At 47.2% G+C, this 19,598-nt stretch overlaps 1 protein-coding gene across 3 annotated transcripts in view; it reads right to left on the reverse strand.

Moving 5' to 3' along the window:
* Positions 1-19,598, reverse strand: part of DVL1 (dishevelled segment polarity protein 1) — a 224,459-nt gene that overhangs the window by 50,215 nt on the left and 154,646 nt on the right. The window contains exons 1-2 of one of the 3 annotated variants that reach the window (XM_075906882.1): positions 9,828-9,886; positions 6,782-7,274 (exon numbers count right to left, since the gene is read on the reverse strand). The exons of the other annotated variants lie outside the window; for them this stretch is intronic. Coding sequence (XP_075762997.1) covers positions 6,782-6,971 — 190 coding nt within the window. The 5' untranslated portion in view covers positions 6,972-7,274; positions 9,828-9,886. Of the gene's footprint in view, positions 1-6,781; positions 7,275-9,827; positions 9,887-19,598 lie in introns of those variants that run through there. 3 annotated transcript variants of the gene reach the window in all.

A 19,598-nucleotide genomic window follows, 5' to 3' on the forward strand; every position in this document is an offset into this window, starting at 1 on the left:
CCTGTCCACTCCACTTACTCGTCTCATTTTGGCGGAGAATCAGAGTGGATGGGAGAGAACTCGGCGGCCGATTTACCGGGTCTAGACACAATAAATAGACCCCCACCAGATCAATCACTGCCCATCGGTTCAGCTCGTAATGGAGACATGGCTTAAGCGACCTGGCCAAGGACAATCAACAAGTCTTTGCCCCTCTTTGGTGTTGGTTTCCTAATTTGATTTGACGTGCATCTTGTCAACAAAAGCTGAGCCGGCCATGACAGTTCAGCTGAAGAGCCAGGAAGATGCATTGATAAGGAAAGCAGATTTAGCATCACAGCTTTGTGATCTTGTTACAGCCTTTCCAATCAGGCATGTCACAGGCAGAATCTCCAGGTGTGTCCACTGACAGCCAACATTTGGGGAAGGACGGGCACAGTGTGGGAGCTGAAGTTGAGGGGAAAGGGTTAAGGAATAGACTGCTGGATCCAATTTTCACAGTGCTGATTCCTGTTGGTGTGGAATACTTGCTGGCTCTCCTTTGAATTGGACTGCATTTTTAATTTGGGTAAGGAAAGGAAGATCCATGTTTTGGGGTTGTACTTTGGTTACAAGACCCGTTAAAATAAACGCATACCCTGCCAGGAAAGAAGGCAGGAACTGTCCCTCCCAGTTAGAAATATTTACTCATCTCTTGCACTAAGAATACAATAAAATAATAACTATGCACCAATATTGCCTTGCACTTCCATCACACCTACTGTCTGAAGGCTTTGCTGTGCTCGACGAACAATGGGGGTTGAATTTTTCAGCATTGCTTTTAAGGCTTATGGAATTTCCCATCCCACTAGCCCTCGCCCATGAGAGGGGAGAAGGAAGGATGGTTAAGGCCCCAGACTGGGGTTTGAGAGATCTGGGTTACAAGCCTGGCTTTGCTGCAGACAGCCCTGTGAGACCAAGTCCTTCTATGTGCTCCAGTTCCCATCTGTAACATGGCGATAAGAAGTGTTTGCTGAAGACCCTGCTCCAGACTGATTTGCAAAGACCTGCTGGCATTGAGACCCGTTCCTGTTACGCGTTTCCCCTCCAGCGGCTGGATGTGTCCATGTTCCATTAGCACAACCGCAGCAGCGAGAATCTTTTCCTTCACCTTGGTCCCTGGATTCTTCACAGTTGTAGGGACAGGAGGGTTTTGCGCAAGGAGATCTTTGTGGATTCCTAGCCTAAGCCCCAGCAAACGGGGGTAGAGGTTAAAGGAGGACTGGTCACTGCTGTGTCCCATGCCTGTGGTTGATTTCCCATCTGTTTTTTTCCCCCAACCTAACCCTTTGCACAAAGCCATGGTCCATTCCTCTAAGTATGTACAGCCCCTAGCACAAGGGTGGGCAAGATCCGGCCTGCGGCCTGGATCCAGTCCACCACGCCATTTGACCCGGCCCACGGGCCAGTCAAGACCTGGGGATGGGAGAGCGCACGAGGGAGCCACCAGCCATTTTGAACAGTGAATGTCTTTACACACTCCCCCGCCCCCAAGCTCCTCCCTGCACCAGGGGTGCACAGCACCTAGAGGGAACCACCAGCTCTTCAAAACAGCTGGAGGTTTCCTCTAGGTGCCGCATGCCCCGGCAGGGCACAGGTGGGGGAGGTGAGAGACTCCGTGTACTCCCCCGTCCCCAGATAACAATTGGCCTGAGGGCAGGAGAATGTGCAGTCTCCTCCCGTCCGGCACCTAGAGGGAACTGCCCCTTCTGCCTGAGGAGCTGGCCCCGGACCACAAACCAAAGTTTGAAGTGGCCCTCCTGCAAAAATGATTGCCCACCTCTGCCCTAGCAGGATGGGACCCTAATACAGTCTTGTGGACCCCCAATGCTACAGCGCATGCAAGGCCCTGTACACAGACACAGCAAGGAACTGACACTACCTCAAATAGCTTGCCATCTAAACAGACAAGGCAGAGCAGGGTCTCATAACAGGAACGGGTCTCAATGCCAGCAGGTCTTTGCAAATCAGTCTGGAGCAGGGTCTTCTGCAAACACTGCCGATAAACACTGGGATTAAGGAAACTCATCTACCATAATCCATCATTCTGGGTCAGCGGGATCTCCGGACTGTGAGAACCAGCTGCTAAGGATTCTCCCTTCCCGTTCTGAGGCGGGCTCCTGGTCTTGCCAAATAAACACAGCGTTCCCAGTTTATTTTATCAGGTGTGCAGGATGGGGCACCCTTATTGTGCAAACCAAAACACAGGAACACAAGGCTGCATTTGGAGCAAAAGAACAGCTTCTCACGCCCCCTGGGAAAGCCAGGTTAGCAGGAACTGGCAGGAAAGACAGAGTGGTAGTTCAGAAAAGGCGTGAAAGGCCCCGTCTAATGGTTTGTCTGACAAGAAATGAAATCTTGTGATTATTGCTGTAACTTACCAACTAAGATTGGGACCGCATTGTGCAAGGCGCTGTACACGCATGAAGAGAGCGACTCCCCCTGCTTACAATCTAAACAGACAGAGCAGACGGCAAGTGGGAGAAAGGCAGATTATTATCCCCATGACAGACACAAGCCCTCCTGTTTCGGAGGCAGATCTAGCTTGCATCCAGACACAGCACTCTACTCCTCCGATGCCATCACACTGCCCTCTGGGTGCCTGTCCTGCAGTCGGCACAATTTCCTGAAGTGGTGGCTGATGGGAATTTTCATAAGCCCTTCTGGGAGCCCAAAAGAATTGTAGAGGAAATCAAATTTCTTAACTCCATGGGAAGCTCAGACATTTCTGGAGCTTAATTCTCAGCCCCAGGGTCTGGCTTTCCCCTTTGTTTTCCTCTTCAAGCGTCTGTATGAAGATGAGGAAAATAAACCTGGTCTCCCTGTGGCCCAGGCTCTTTTCTTTTCGGAATATGCCTTGTCTGTCTTAGAGCCCACTCAGGCTTTTCCATGGGGCTTATCACCTCGGACGGCAAGTTCTCTGGTGCTGAGAAGGTTCCTGATTCCATGATTGCAAATCTGTGGGGGAATTTCTGCTAGCCCTGCTGCATGGTGCATTGGCTTCCCCCTCACGGTGTTTTAGCAGTGATTAGCTGAAAAGAAGCCCATCCAAAACAAAAGAACCCTACGCCCCACACTAAGCCTTGAAAACTGATTCAAGTTTCCTTCCACTTCAGCAATGTTTAAAGGGACATAAACCTCTGAAAAAACTGGGGCTAAACAAGAGAATGCCCCAAAATTCAAAAAAATTATAACTTGAGCCATTAGGTGCAGAGACCGCGTCTCTTAGGGTGCATCTACACTGCACTGGAGTGCGAAATAAGAGACACAATTTGAGCTAAATTGCGTAGCATATTTTGAAATACATTATTTTGTAATTTGGCACCGTCTACACAGCCCCTTGCACAAGGAATCCCCAGATCTCCATGTGGGGCCGTCCGAGAACAGAAAAGAATCTACCATTTAAATGTAGCAATAAAAGCCATGGGAACTCCCAAAGCACCTCACCAGATGCACACACAACACAGAGCAGAACTGCTTGCGGGAGCTGACTGCATACCATTCAGCGACAGACCGGGGCGAAGTCTTGCTCCCTCTGATGTTTTGTTGTCAACTTTAGTGGAAGCTACACCTCTCCAGATTCACTAGCTAGCTGGTGGTTTAACACGGACAGACTGAATCCCGTTGCCTTTTCCACAAAGGAGCAGTGTGTAAATGAGAAACAGCACAAGTCCAAAACACTACCCCACAAGAGGCCACACTTTATACTTCCCCATTGGACAAAGCCTCCTTTATTATTTTTCTTGCCCTCCCCTGGTTCTCTCTACTCTTTGTCGGGTGCAACTTATCTAACCAATCCCATCACAGGGACCGGACCACTTGGTGGAGCGGGCATTAAACAGGGTCCAGATCTTAAAGATCAAGACCTGACTGGAGAGCGCTTTCCCGGCTCCAACTGAGTGGAGCATGAAGGTCACATGATAGAGGCAGGGCCAAATGTCATCTCTGGTACAGGGATGTGAATGGGAAATGGATCTGGCCAACGGGCTGCACCAACAGGAGAGATTTTATTTCTATTCAGTGTTGATGATTATTAAGCCAGCTGCATTCATTGTCTTCCTCCTCCCTCTCCAGTTGCATAACTGTTCTCTATTTTTGCAGCTGAAGGACTCTGCATATCACTGTGTAGGCTGCCCCCGGCGCTCAAATCCACCCCTCAGGCAGTGACAAGAGAGCACAGATTCTCTATTCCATTCCGAGTGGGTGGTCTAATGCTTTTACCATTGTGGGCCTCCTTCTTCCTCCATATAATTCCATCTTGCATTCTCTTCACCTCCGAGATCTCCACATGTCATCAGTTAAGGAAGGATATTTCTTGCCTGCGTCCCTTAGTCCACATAGCCGGGAAGGGCGATCGCTTCCAAAACTGGGCCTCCCTCCCAACACGATCATTTAGTCAACAAATGTTTCTATTCCCAAATTGTCCTTGAGCAGATGCTTATAAAACCCTTTGAATTTGTCATTCGGATTTCTTTGCCAAGTAACGCTGATGGATACATTCTGGGCCAGTAGCTCATTTGGTTTGCAAAGAAGAGTCACCGTTCAACGTTCTAGGCATTTTGGTTTGCTGCAGAGGTCACATGGCACATTTTTGTTCTCTCATTGGATGAGCGTAGCTTTTAGAACCAGGTTTTAGATGCAATTTGTTATTTGCTCCCTTTTACAATCTTGCAATGCCTGCTCAGAATTCATTTACCCCACAAACCTCAATGCTAGTAAATTTGCTCACCGGGACATTCACAGAAAGCAAATACAAACACTCATAGCAAATTTGCTTCAGGATTCAAAGTAATATTGATAGGATTTTTTTGCAGCTGTCACTGGCTTTTATTTTCTAACACTTGGGTCTGGCACAGGCATCTCGGATATCCTATAATAGGGTTTTAGGCAGTATTTCTCTATAAGAAACTTTCTTATTTTCCTGTGCATTGTTTGGCCCAAGGTTTATGAAGGATTACAACACAGCACGAACACATTCTTCACTGCAATTATCTTGAACTCGGCATTAATATCAATAGGAGCAGATAGCTTTGGCATCTCAGAATATTCCATGATTTCCAATTCCCTGCAGTACCTGCTAGCTGCTGTTTTGGAGGCTAAACACTTGAAGCTGTGACTTGTATTCCAACCAAATGGAGGAGGATAGCTAATCCCATGTGTAATATTTAGACTCACACAGTTTTCCCCTTCATTATCTGGTAAATAATTTATCCTAGAAAAACTCCAATCAGTTCAGAGCCACTATGAAGAATTAATGGCCCACGTCAATTTGCAATGCTTTTTAGCTCTCAAGGGGGATTTTTCACATGGAGGACAATTCTAAAAGCAGAGAGAATTTTAACCAGATGAGTGTACATGGGACAAAACAAACCTAACAGGGCTTCTCTGTATACTGGGCAGTTTTCCTTCAAAGCTCTGGCCTTCCACTGCTTGGCAGTGACACATTGGACAAGTGTCCATGTCTCTGTGCCTCCATCTGTCAGTATGTAAGATGGGGAAGCTGCTTCCCTACCTGTCACGGATGTTTCTAAAGCCCCTGGAGACTCAAGGAACGTGCTACGGGAATGCTAAGTGCCTACAGAATAGAATGTTGCAAACTGACTTTGATGACCCATTCCCTTCTCCCCGACCCTTTGTTCTCAGGCCAGGAATGGTTCTCCCCCTGCTTTTCACCAGCAGTTGAATAGCAGGGTGCTGGGGCAAGTGCTTTCCTGGGTGCATGGGTAGGTTTTGTTTGCGCCAAGAGTACATATGAGTGTTTAGTGGGTGCAGTGTTTGCCAATACTCCTCCTGGTATTGAAGAAGCTCTTCTTCCATCAGATGGATACGGAAGGGCACATAACAATACTTAGCACTCACATGGGGCACTGTGTCTCCAAAGGACTTTACAAACACGAAACAATTAAAACCCTCCAAACTCTGCAGGGGACAGATGTGTGTTATCTCTATTTTATAGACCAGTAGTTCTCAAAGTGTGGTCCGTGACTATCTTGCAGGTGGGTCGCAGGCTCAGGGCGTGGCCCCCGCCCCTGAAGCAGGGATCCTGCACTGGTGCACCAGACCCACAGCCCCCCTCCGCAAGGTTGGAGCGCCAGCACCAACTTCCCAGTGGAGGGGGACAGGCCTCACAGGCCAGATTCAGCTTGTGGTGGAAGGAAGTGGCTCCATGTACGGCTGCTCCCTCTATTCCTGGCTAAGGGAATGGCCGCACAGGAAACAGCTTGCCTGGAGGCTTTCCTCACTGCTCCTATTGGCCAGAATCACGGCAAATGGAAACAGTGTGTGTGGGGGGGGGGGGGGGGGGGGGAGTGGTGCCTGGGAGCAGCGGGAAGCATGGAGCCAGGTAAGCACCTCCCATCCCACATGTCCAACCCCCCAATCTTCCATTTCCCTCTCCCCCCCCTGCTGCTGAGACTTCCCACCCCTTCCTGCTCCTGCACCCAACCTCCCACCCTCAGCCTGCTCATGCACCTTACTCCCAACAACCAGCACCCCACCCTGCTCCTGCACTCTACCTCAAAGCCAGACCCTGCACTCCCACCCCCTCCTTCACCCATTTTGTCATCACGGGTGGTTGGCTGCTGGTCTGCAGAAAGGTCTGCGTTGAGCAGGGTGGGCCATAAAGCTGGAGAACTGCTGTTATAGACAGACTGCCTCCTCCGTTTCCCTGTCTCAAGACACATGGCTACAAAAAGCGCTGGGTGGAGCCCGTAGCCCGTTTCACCACACAGGGGGCTCCATTACAACGGTTTGTGATACCTACAGTGATATACGCGGGGCTGGGCTTCTGGGTAACATCTGATGGGTTCCAGGGGTCTCGTCAGGTGCTGACACCACTTGTGGCAAGGTCTCCTATTGTAATTGGGTCTCTGCGGGGACTGCTGCTGCCGCCGCCGCCTCTCCTGCCGTGGCTGACTTCCCCCAAAACACTCCAAAAACTGGGACGTGACCATTTCCCCGCCCACCCCGTGGCCTGGTCAGGGATCCACAGTAGGTAACGCAACAGCCAGGCCGCACGATTCAAGCAACCAAATCCAGCGGCACACAGTTCTCCCACTCTGCGCACGAAAAACCACTCTACTTCTGGAAAAAGGGTGTCGTTCAGCGCTCCAGCTGGGGCATTAAGAGAATTCTTTGCCTGAAGGCTCAGAGATTATGGGGAAAAAATATCTGCATGTTCTTCCTCCATGACATAATCCCAAGGATGCTTGTGCCTGAAGGGCAGCCAATCTGGTGAGCACTGTATCTTCCGGGGACTGGGGAAACAGAACACAAATCATTTGCATAGGGTTTTCCACTCAGCTGTTTCCCAAACCAGCTTTGCACTCCCTTTTTCATGGATCATCTCTGAAGAGCTAAATCCTTTCGCAGACACATTTTTAATGGGATCCTAGAATATATACGTTCTAGTCCTCTTTATCCAAATAAGCCACACATAAGCACAGCTTTGGAATTTGCATGATTACTTTTTACTGCACACGCAGGCTACGGGAGATGATGGTGATTTGCGGATTTTTTTTAAATTGTCTCCAATTTTTAATGCATTTCAGAATTACAGTTCAGGCCTCAATACTCTGGCGGATTTTCCTTTTTTTAATAAAGTTGTTTAAAAATTCTTTATGCATTTTGCCTCAAGGACACTGAATTAATAATAAACAATCTGAAAAGCAGTAACTTTATAGTATCCATGTGGGGATTCCCTTCCTGTAAATTGGTTCAGTTTCATTTACACATGTTGATGTCTAATATGAGCATTGGCAAGGTCTTCAGACAAATGTTTGTCAATTGCACTGGTGTAAAATCTGCAGTAATGCCTTTGACTTCAATTGACATAGGGTAACACACACAAATGGCTCTGTCAGGCTGTCAGGGGTATTGGCTGCTTTGAGTCATGGAGGCATTTCTTTCCACGCACAATGGATCGCATTCTGGTCTTATTCCCACCAGTGTAAATCCAGAATCACTGCACTGAAGTCAATGAGAGCTTTTGGAACATGTAAGGACCACAGAAATGTAGCCTGACCGACTTGGGGATGCTACAAATTGCATCCCTGATTTAAGAAGTGACACAGCATGTGCTTAAACCCGTCTCATGCTAAGTATGTCCATATGTCCTACTGACTCCAATACGTGTATCAGTTCTTTCCTGACTCAGGGCACATGGGCAAGACAAAGCTCTCACTCCAGGCAAAATACCTATTGATTTCAGTGGGAAATTTGCCTGAATAAGATCTGCAGGATCAGGCCCTAGCAAACAGTTATTTAATGCACCCTTCCTCAGGAGTCAATTGAAATTAGTCACATCATATTTCCTGTTTGATGCCTTTCAACTCTTTTTGTATGTGGGCTCATATTTCACCTCAAGGTATGCACCCTGGCATGATTACCAGGCGCTCCTGCCTGCCTGCCTGCCTGCCTCCCTCCCTACCTACATCTGCTGAGGAAAAATTTCCATTCAGAAAATTAAGGGCCAAATCGTCAGAAATAAACATCCTCAGCTCCCAGAGACTCCAACAGGCATTTCCGGGGCACAGCCCGGCTTTGGCTCTACGTATACACCCCATTTCAAAGGAGATTTCCATTGTCCGTGACTGCCTTCTGTGCTGACTGGGTCTTTGGACACAGACACAGCTCCATCACTTACCCTCCCCTCCCCAGGGTATTTGAGGAGAACTCTCAGCTTTGTCACCAACCTTTCCCCTTTTCCTTGTTTGCTTTTCGCTTTTTAAAATTATCCCTTATAAGCAAAGGAATTTGGGAAGGGGAGTAGAATATGGAGGTGATGTTTCAGAGGAAAATAATTCATCTTCTTGGTATCATAATTATTGATAGTAAAGTTTAATATTATGCTGGCACCCGAAAACTCCTAGATGATACTATACCTGCCACATATTACTGCTTATGCTAAATTTAAACAGATCCCAAAACTTTAAAAACAGTGATCTTATATCCTTAAACTATTTTCTTCCTATTTATAGTAAGTAACATTGTCTAGGTCCCTTGCCACCCAACCCAGTGACTCTTCTAGGCCATGTACGTTACTGATTTCGGTATGCGCAGATCACGTCTTTCAATAAAATTAATAGATTTAGGAAAATTGCTACCCCGCTTACTTCTCCCACTCATGGTTTCATATCACAATGGATATTTTTCCTAATGCCAACATTTTAAAATGTACAAAGCTTTTTACCTAGGCAATACACATTGCTGAAAACATCCCTGTTGTTTTTAACTTCACAACACTTTAGTGCCTCATACAGCAAAAGAACTTTGGAAATATACTTCCACAATTGACAAAATCATGGCCTTTGATCAGAAATACTATTTAAATGATCTTCTTTCCCGTGGGGTTTTACCAGAGCAGAGGTCAATAATCCTGAACTGGAGGGAAAAAAGACATCCAAAGGGAGTTGTGGGGGTGTAGGGGGAAGGGGTTTAACTGTAAAGGAGTGTTAGGATTCATGGTTTTCAAAGTTTGTACAACACCAAAGCAAGAGGGTGGATTTCTCTCTTTTACACACACACACACCCAAAGCAAGAGGGTGGATTTCTCTCTTTTTTACACACACACACACACACACACACACACACACACACACACACACACACACACACACACACACTTACTTGCAGGCACAGACACACACATTCTACCCTACCCATTCACCCACTTTCAGAATTTGGGTACCCCCCCCCATCATACCTATTCCCCCACCTCCTGAATTTGTCCTCCCACCGCAAATACCCAAAGCGACTCACTTCAACGCTCCCTGCAGCAATTCGCGCAGGAACCCCCTCTATATACTTACTTGAAAGCACAACTCCTGCTGAAAAAGCGGCCCCCCTGCCACAGCGCAGCCTGCCTCGGGCCACCTGAGACAGCGATCAGCGGGACTCCGTGAGCCCAGGCTCTGCCTTCGCTGGGGGCGCAGCTGCATCACGGAGCCCCAAGCCAATGAGGGGGAAGCTATGCAAATGTGCCGGGGCTGCGCGCTCTTCCCAGGGCCTCTGGCACACACCCGGCTGCCCTGATGGACAGCCCTTCTCGCGGGGGGGGGGGGGGGGGGACAGGTAGACTCCTCTCCAGCAGGCTGCTGCCATACGCTGGCCAACAAAGGGGTCTCTAACCCTAACCCTCACCCTCCCTCCCATTGTTCACAGCAGCAGGCCATGCGCTGATGGGCCAGAGGAAAGAAGCGCCGGGGTTTGGCTTTCAAAGCAGAAGCCTAACACAGTGTTTCTCAACCTTTTTTTTTTATAATAAAGTAACCCTTAAAAAATAAGTACCCCCAGTACCTACAGTTTTCAGACACACCATTTTTTTTCTTCCATTGCAACACGTTTGTTTAAACAACGTAATCGTAGCAGGGCAGGCGATGAAATTTTTGGGTGTAAAAAGTACAAAAATAATAAAGTGCGGTAAAACTTAAAACAAAAATTCAGTTTTCTCCAAAGTTCAGTTGGGTTGATGAACCCCCCCAGACTTCTCTTGAGTACCCCAACGGTTGAGAAACACAGGCCTAACACACTTGTAATTACTCGCCTCATCCTCTTCTAACCCCCGCCTCCAGCCATCTGAAGAAGTGGGCTGTGCCCACGAAAGCTCATGATCCCATCTCCATGTTTTGTTAGTCTATAAAGTGCTACCAGACTATTTGTTGTTTTTTAAGTTTTTCCAGAAACCATTCAGTTCATTATCCCTCAGGCTTGCTGAAGAAGAATAACGGCTGCAGTAAACGGCCTTAGCGCCACAAAGAGGCTGTCGGGATTCTGTTTGTGTAAGTCTTGTGTTCAATCTGCTGAAATCAGACAGATATGAAAGGGAAAAGCCACCCTCTACAACAGAATTTCTTTGGGAAGAAGAGGCTCCAGCCATTCCTAAAACAACAGGCAGGGTAAGTGCTACTTAGCAGCACCTAGAAGTCTCCTAAAGCAGGGGTGTCCAAACTTTTTTCAAAGAGGGCCAGATTTGATAAAGTGAACATGCGTGAGGGCCGACCATTTTGCCTGACATTCTTTGAACCATTAAAATTAAATGCAAATTAACTATTTTATGCAAAGTTTATTGCAAATGGCATACTTTTCATTTCGTCACATGGATGACAAATCTAAACAGGTGTTAAATCGCTCTGCCTTTCATATCTGAAGGCCAGATGAAAAAAAAAATCCAGGAAGCTGAAATATATGTCAGGAACATTGTAAAGTACATGACATATTATTGGTAATAAAGGTTGTCTGTCAACTTTTAAGTTCAAAAAATATGAACAGGAACATAACACCAAGTATACATGTTGTGTCCAAATGTATTTATAACTGATTTAGACCAACTGACATTAACTGAGATTTTACAATGTATTCATCTCAATACATATGGATTCGTTGGGGGCCATAAAAAATAGATATTGCCAAATTACCCGGGGGGCCGTATTAAACCGGAACACGGGCCGCAATTGGCCCCCGGGCCGGACTTTGGACATGCCTGTCCTAAAGCAAAGAGAAACATCTCCCCCCTGCCCTCCCCAGGACAGCTGCATATGGTCTCTTTTGACTCACATGCTTCTTTGTGCAACGGTTTGTTCCCCATACCTAGAGAACGCAGCAAGTACCACTTGGCCTTGGTGGTTTTTGCTATAGATTAAGGAAAACTGCCCATCTGCATGTTTTGTTAGTCTTTAAAGTGCTACCAGACTGTTTGTTGTTTTTTAAGTTTATCCTGTACAGACTAACTGGGCTACTCCCTTGAAAGTAGGAATAAGAGATCCTCCGGAAAAGGGCTTATTTTCCGGAGAATCACGTCTAGACTGGCGCTTTTCTCCGGCTTATCCCCGAGCCGGAAAAAAGCGGCAGCCATGTAAATGCAAATGCCGCGGGGGATATTTAAATCCCCCGCAGCATTTGCAATTGCGATGTGTCACATTAGCATCCTTTTTCCGGAAAGGGATGCCAATGTGGACACAGCCAGTCTGTCCCTCCCTGGGTGGCAGAGAAGAGCTGCCAAGACTCTCCAGCAGGAGGCAGTGGATGGACCCTGTCAAAGTTTGGGCTCCCATTCTGCAGCCTCTGACCCAGCGCTACATACAAAAATCAGAACAGCCACACTGGGTCAGATCAAAGGTCTGTCCAGCCCAGTGTCCTGTCTGCTGACAGTGGCCAATGCCAGATGCCTCAGAGGGAGTGAAGAGTGAATCATCACATGATCCTTCTCCTGTCACCCATTTCCAGCCTCTGACAAACAGAGGTCAGGGACACTATTCCTACCCATCCTGGCTAACAGCCATCAATGGACCTATCCTCCATGAGTTTACCTAGTTCTTTTTTGAATCCTGTTAAAGTCCTGGTCTTCACAACACCCTCTGTCAAGGAGTTCCACGAGTTGGCTGTACGCTGTGTGAAGAAAAACTTCCTTTTGTTTGTTTTAAATCTGCTACATATTAATTTTATTTGGTGACCCCTAGTTCTTATGTTATGGGAATGAGTAAATAACTTTTCCTTATTCACTTTTTTTCACACCAGTCACGATTTTATAGACCTCTATCATATCCCCCCCTTAGTCTCCTCTTTCCTAAGCTGAAAAGACTCAGTCTTTTTGATCTCTTTTCATATGGGACCTGTTCCTAATCCCTAATCATGTTTGTTGCCTTTTTCTGAACCTTTTTCCGTGCCATTCTATCTTTATTGTGATCCACCACATATGGATGGGATTTGCAGGAGGCAGGCTCCCCATCTTGAAAAGACCAGCCAGAGTCTACACAGGCCAGAGCATAAAGATTGAGTAGAATACTTGTTACTGAGTTGCCTAAATAGCCGCTATTAAAATATTTAACAAGTGCATCCGGCAGCAGACACATTTATTAGCATCTCCGGTGTGGAATCAACCCGGGGAAAAGGGGTTCCTCAGCAGGGGATTATGGTTTATGTTAGTGTAGCTTCTTCCCCACTTTGCTGTCCTAAAACTGAGGTGGAGGGTCTCCGTAGGAGGGGATGCATGTGGGGAATGTGGGATCTGGGTACGAGGGGATGGGGGGGGGGCATTTCCCTGGCTCCGTGCCGCCCATCTTTCCCAGGCACCGCCCCCACTGCTTCCATTGGCTGTGATTCCAGCCAATGGGAGCAGTGAGGAAAGCCTCCAGGTGAGCAGTTTCCTGCGCAGCTGCTCCCTCAGCTGGGAACAGGCAGAGCAGCAGCAGGTACAGCAGCACATGGAGCTGATTCCTACCCCCACAAGCCAGATCCGACCCGTGAGGCCTGCCCCTCCCAGTGGGAAGCTGGCGCTCCAACCCTGCCGAGGGGAACCATGGGGCTGGAACACCAGTGCAGGCTCCATGTGGCAGGGGGTGGAGAGCCCCAAATCCACAAGCCACACTTTGAGAACCACTGAGCTAAACCAACCAACCAACCAAAAAACAAAACAAAAAACCAAACCAAGTCACTCTCTTACTGGAATCAGAGTTTCCACATGGGGGTTGTACTGGTATAACCCTGCCTATTTCAAGGGGACCGTTTTCCCATGTAGACAAACCCTGAGTGTAAACGAGAGTCACACCCTTTTGTCTCAGCCGTTCCCAGACCCAAACACATCCTGTTCTTTCTGCCTCCTTTGTACCCAGTATCATCTGGGCATTCAACGCTCCCCCACTAATGGCCAGGGACTTTCTACCCTCCATGACCCCAGCTCTTATGGCTTCATTAGAGGAAGCAGAATCCATTGAGACAATCAGATAACGGCCTTTCAATCTGTCACAACGATTAGGAGGCAGCATCGCTTCGGAGGTCAAAGTACATCCTCCTTGGCTTTCATCAACAGCCAAAAAGGTCTCACCCCAAGGCACAAAAGCACTTCAAAGAATGTAGACTCCAACAAGCCTTGAAAGGGGGCAGCAGAGGAGAGGCAGCTGCATGAGGAAGTTAAAGGCTTCTCCATTAGCACCATGTAGCCAGGAGACTGGGCCTAGCCAAACACAACCCAACCAAAACCTGAGATAGGAAACGACGGAGCTCCACAGCTCAAGTTATTCAGGGAGAATCAGAACACTAGAACTGGAAGGGACTTTGGGAGGCCATCAAGTCCAGTCCCCTGCACTCACGACAGGACCAAGAACCATCTAGATCAGGGCTACTCAACTTTGGAAGCCCCGGGGGCCACAGTAATACAGTACATGCCGAGAGCCGCAACTTAAGTGTGGTTGCATATACATGCAAATATATATGCAAATAGTTTTTTTCACACAGGAACGAATACAAAGATTAAGGCAAGACTACACAACATGCAGGCCCCATTTAAGTCAGTTCTGCTGATATTAATTAAATGCAATATTTACCCAATTTCCACCCATATGACAGCACTTTTAATAAGCAATGACAGTCCAGGAATTTAACTACTAAAACGCACGTCAACAGAAGACCATTATATTGACTCGCCCTTGTGCAGCGTGTTCCCAATGGAGGCCATGTTCAAAGGATCCCACTTGTGGGCCGCGTGTTCAGCCCCACGTAAACCCAAACTGCACCGTGGGCCACAAACAAACAGGCTCCAGGCCGCATTCGGCCCGTGGGCAACATATTGAGTAGCCCTGATCTAGATCATTCCTGATAAGATGCTTGTCTAACCTGCTCTTAAATATCTCCAGTGATGGAGATTCCACAACCTCCCTGGGCAGTTTATTCCAGTGTTTAACCACCTTGACAGGTAGGAAGTTTTTCCCAATGTCCAACCTAAACCTCTCTTGCTGCAGTTTAAGCCCATTGCTTCTTGTCCTATCCTCATAGGCCAAGAAGAACAATTTTTCTTCCTCTTCCTTGTGACACCCTTTTAGATACCTAAAAACCGCTGTCATGTCCCCTCTCAGCCTTCTCCTTTCCAAACAAAACAATCCCAATTCTTTCAGTCTTCCTTCATAGCTCATGTTCTCTAGACCTTTCATCATTCTTGTTGCTCTTCTCTGGGCCTTCTCCAATTTCTCCACATCTTTCTTGAAATGTGGTGCCCAGAACTGGACACAATACTCCAACTGAGGCCTAATCGGCCCAGAATAGAGCAGAAGAATGACTTCTCATGTCTTGGGAAGAGTATGTGTCTCGTGTCTACACTGTGCTCCTGCCTCATCTGTGGGTTGTCTCCACCTGTCATCTATTGCCTTCAGCTTAGAGCGGGAGCTCTTCAAGGCAGGAAAGCTCTGTTTCATGTTTGCACAGCATCTAACATGACCGGGATGCAGCATCCACTACACAGATAAATAAAACAAACTCCTGGTGATAGTGATGAAATCAGGGGTTTCCCCTTCTCTTGCACATCACATGGACTCACAGACAAGCAGGCAGGCCAGCCATGGGAGCAGCCCATGCAAGACTTTTTGCCCCTTGACACAAAGCAACTCCTGATAGCTGTGAACAGACACCCCCGTCCCCCACCAATGAAACAAACCTGAAAACAAACCTAGTGTAGCACAGCAACGCTAAGTTCTTGGACAGACGTGATCATGGAGCGTGATTGCCACAAGTATCAATATAGTGAGTGTTTGGTTTGGCACAGGAACGTAATCACTTACCCCTAATGGCTTTTCCTTCAAACAGGAGTAGCCAATAGAGCTATTTGTTAAAGGAAATGTACCGAGAAAAACAATCATTCACAAACAGTTGCTTCCCAAGTCTTAACTTGCTCTGGAAGAGGAGCTGGATTCAGGAAAATGTAACTTCCCTTTTTAATCAATATCTGCTCCCAATATTACAGCACAGGATTCATTTTCAATCCACCTTCTGTTGCTTAATAGAGTTACCGACATGGTTCAGTATGTACTAAGGATGTGAACAACTAGTCAACTATCCAAAAAGCAAATGCTTATCGGATAGTCGACACACTAGTCGACTAGTCGCTCCCCCTCCCTTGCTGCCTCTATCAGAAACAGGCAGCAAAGAGTGGGGGGGAGAAGAGAGGGTGCTTCAAAGTGGCAGCACCGCATGGAGCCCAGGGCCAGACCCCAGTCTCCACATGGCATTGCTGCTTTGAAATGCCGTGTGCATCCCAGGGCCAGCTGAGTCTCCAGCTGGCCTGGGTTGCACATGGCATTTCAAAGCAGCAGCGCCGCGTGGAGTTTGGGATCAGCTAGGGACTCCCCCGCTGACCCCGGGCTCAAGGTGGTGCTGCCGCTTTGAAATGCCGTGGGAAGTACGGGGCCAGCAGGGTACTGCAGAGTCCCCACTGGCCCTGTGCTCCCTGCAGCGTTTTCGCCTTTGAAGTGTAGCAACTGCTCTGGGACTGTTGCTACACTTTAAAAGTGAAGGCGCCCTTATCGACTAATCAAATACGACTATTCGATTAGCCAATTAATCCAAATATAACATCCCTAGTATGTACATATATTGCCTTTCAGCTATGAATCACACAACACTTTATAACCATCAATTAAATCTCATGCAGTATCCCAGGTCAAATGTCATGATTCCCATTTACAGGTGAGGAAACTGAAAGCCAGAGAAATGAAGGGGCATGCCCAAGGTCACAGACACAGTCAGCAGGAGAACTGCAAAAAGCAGCCAGGAATCCCTACACCCAGGCCCGTTTTTAATGCGAGGCAATATTTTGCAGCAGAGAAACACTGCACCCACAAATACATTCTTCGGGTCTGATTTTCAGAGACTCTGAGCCAATGTTGCCTCTAATTTTTTCCATTCATGTGCAGAATACATTCTGTTCTGCGCACTGAGGCATGTGTGGATGTGCACCACCAGGAGAAACACATGCTGCCGGCTGTGGGTGCTCTGCTAATCAACTGGGCGGCATTTGAATCTCTCCTGGGCGGCCACGCTAGTGCTCAGCCAACCAGCTTCCCAGCACCTCTGGGAAAAAAAAAATCAGACTGCCAAATGCTATATTATGTATCTAAATACATAAAACTAGCTGACAGATGGTATTTTCTCTCCTGGTGCCCCTTCTTCCCAAGAGAACTGTTCCAGAACCTCCCTTAGTGCATTACCTAGCGTGGGGCACTGTTGGTTCTACTCCAGCAAATAGTGTTTGAAGTAACTACATGTGCGTATTTCCCACGCGTCGCTATTTAGCCTGGATTCTAAGTACCCACGGTCCAGGCCTGTTGTTTGCATGAGGAGATCTTGAAGAATAACAACACTAAGCCAGAGATGGCTGAGCAAAGCTCTTTTTAGAAAACTACGGTTGTTTGAGTTTCCATTACCATTGGCCCGAACAAAGGGCACTGGGAAAATAGATACACTGTGCTCCCCGAAGCTTAAGAATACATGTACGATAGGCTACTATTGGAAATTTGGAACAGTCGCTTTTCCCATTCACAGGTCACAGACCCTGCATTTTCCCAAAGCACAGGTCACGGCCCCTGCATTTTTCATCTGTCTGTATGATGGTTAATTTCACCACAGCACAAACTCAGCATTGAAACAACAGCCCCTGCACTTGACGTCCGGAGACTTGTCTAAAACCGGCAGCGGCTATCCAACATTCTGAACGCCAATGAAAACGTGTCCCTTAATTACCTCCCTAATTAGATGGTCCACGGTCCCTTTTCTCGCTCCTCCTCAGGAAATGGACATGGGACTTTTGTCCTAGTCAGCAAGGGGTCCCGAGAACATGTGCCAAGCAGACCTCCCATGCTTCTAATTAGGAGCTGGGCTCCACTCTCACTTAATGGGCCTTGGTACTTGATCCTTGGAAAAGTTGACATCTGGTACTTTAAGGGGCTGGAGGGCAGGGAACAAAGGAAGTCAGGGTTCTCCCGTAGTCACTGTTCCTGCCCATTCAGCCTGTGACTTTATTTGCAGCCAAGTAGATAGATTTGCTACTAATTAGAATGAAAGGTGATCAGGGAAAAGATTTTCTAATTTACACAAAGCCTTAGTTCGATACAAAGGGGCTCCTGGTTTCCCCCATGCCAATTATTTCTGTTTCTCTAGCACCCTGTACTTCCCACACACATTTTTTTCAGGAACAGAGAACTCGCATTCAAAAGATAACGTTGCCCAGGTCCGCTTTGGAAAACACATCTTTGTCTGCAGGTCGGTGTCATTGTCTCTCCCTTGAGAGACAGACAACATCTACATTAGCACAAATGCTCTCTTCTTGTGCGCATGGTGGGTAACTCTTTGGTATGGGAACACAACTTAAGAGTCGTGCAGTCCCTCTGAGAAGCGCATGCTGCCATTTGCTTGTCCTCTTTGTTTTCCAGCAGTTTTATTAGCCGCTCGGGGGATCTGTAGATGAAGATTAGCATGTGCATCATGTTACTCGACATCCGAGGATGTATACTGCTTACTAATGGAGATTATTCTTTTCAAAATTACTTCACTGAGACTGTACATTGGGCATAAAATAAATTGGAAGGTTGGAGAGCCCAGAAATTAACAATCATACTTGTGACTAAGGAAAGTCACCCAGGAGAGATTCAAATGGGGTGAAATGGAGTGAAATGTCCATTCACTGACAAAAATCGGGCCCAGCTGTATTGTTGACATCCTTTGTTCAAACCTACTGCACTGGAAATTCATCTGATGCCCCACTTGGGCCTGGAGGAACAACTAGGATACTCCTCCCATCTGATTAGTAGAGCAGTCACAGTGCCCCCAGCCAGCACATGTGTGTCTACTGGTGGTGCACATCCATACATACCTTGGTGCACATAAAATTTATTCCACACATGGATGGAAACAGCGAGAGAGAACATTGCCCACAACTCACTGGCATCAACATAAAGCTTTTCCAATTGATTTCACTGGGGACCTGAACACAGCCTGGATGGTACCCTGTGCTAGATGTTCTCTTAAGCCCAGATTCAGCAAAACACTCAATGTGCTTAAGTCCTATTTAAGTAATTTGGCTTTAAGCACTTGCTTAAGTTAAGCGTGTGCTTATATGCTTTGCTGAATGGGTCAACAAGCACATTCCGCAATGTTCCTGGACTCAGGCCCTACTAATCAGAGCTGAGTCAAGAACTGATTTTTCAGGTTGGTGACCAAGCTAAAAAAATCTACAAAAATTCAGTTTTGCACCAAACCATGAGGGCTTTGGAGGTTTTCCTTGAAAAATTGAAAGAAATTAAACCCGTTAGTGTGGCTCAAACAAGCCAGCCGCAAGGTCGACGTTTTCCATCCAACACCTGCTACCGAAGTGCCAATTCATACAGAAATTTCCTTTCAAAACGATGCCTTGGGACATTTTCTCTTGAACGGATATTTTCAGGGTTTCGCCCAGGTTTTTTTTCCAACCAAAACTATTTACTGAATTTGACCCACATTCACAAAGATGTTCAGAGCCCCCAGGAATGCATTTTGGGATGAAATGCCCATTCACTGACAAAAATCGGCTCAGCTCTGTTGCGGACATCCTTTGCTCAAACCCACAGCAGTCTGGCCTGGGGGAACAACTAGGAGATCCCTCCCATAAGTCACACCTCTTCACATGCACATCACTTTACACAAGTTAAAAATGAACCCTTTGCGAATGAAGTGGATTCCCTGGGAGAAATTACTTTCCCCAGCACCACAATTTCTTAGACAAAGGATGAAGGATTTGTTTTTTTAATCAGAAGGGATACCCTGGGTGCCATTGATGTGTCTAT

Source organism: Pelodiscus sinensis, chromosome 23 (genome assembly GCF_049634645.1).
Source record: "Pelodiscus sinensis isolate JC-2024 chromosome 23, ASM4963464v1, whole genome shotgun sequence".
NCBI classification, from domain to species: Eukaryota; Metazoa; Chordata; order Testudines; family Trionychidae; genus Pelodiscus; species Pelodiscus sinensis.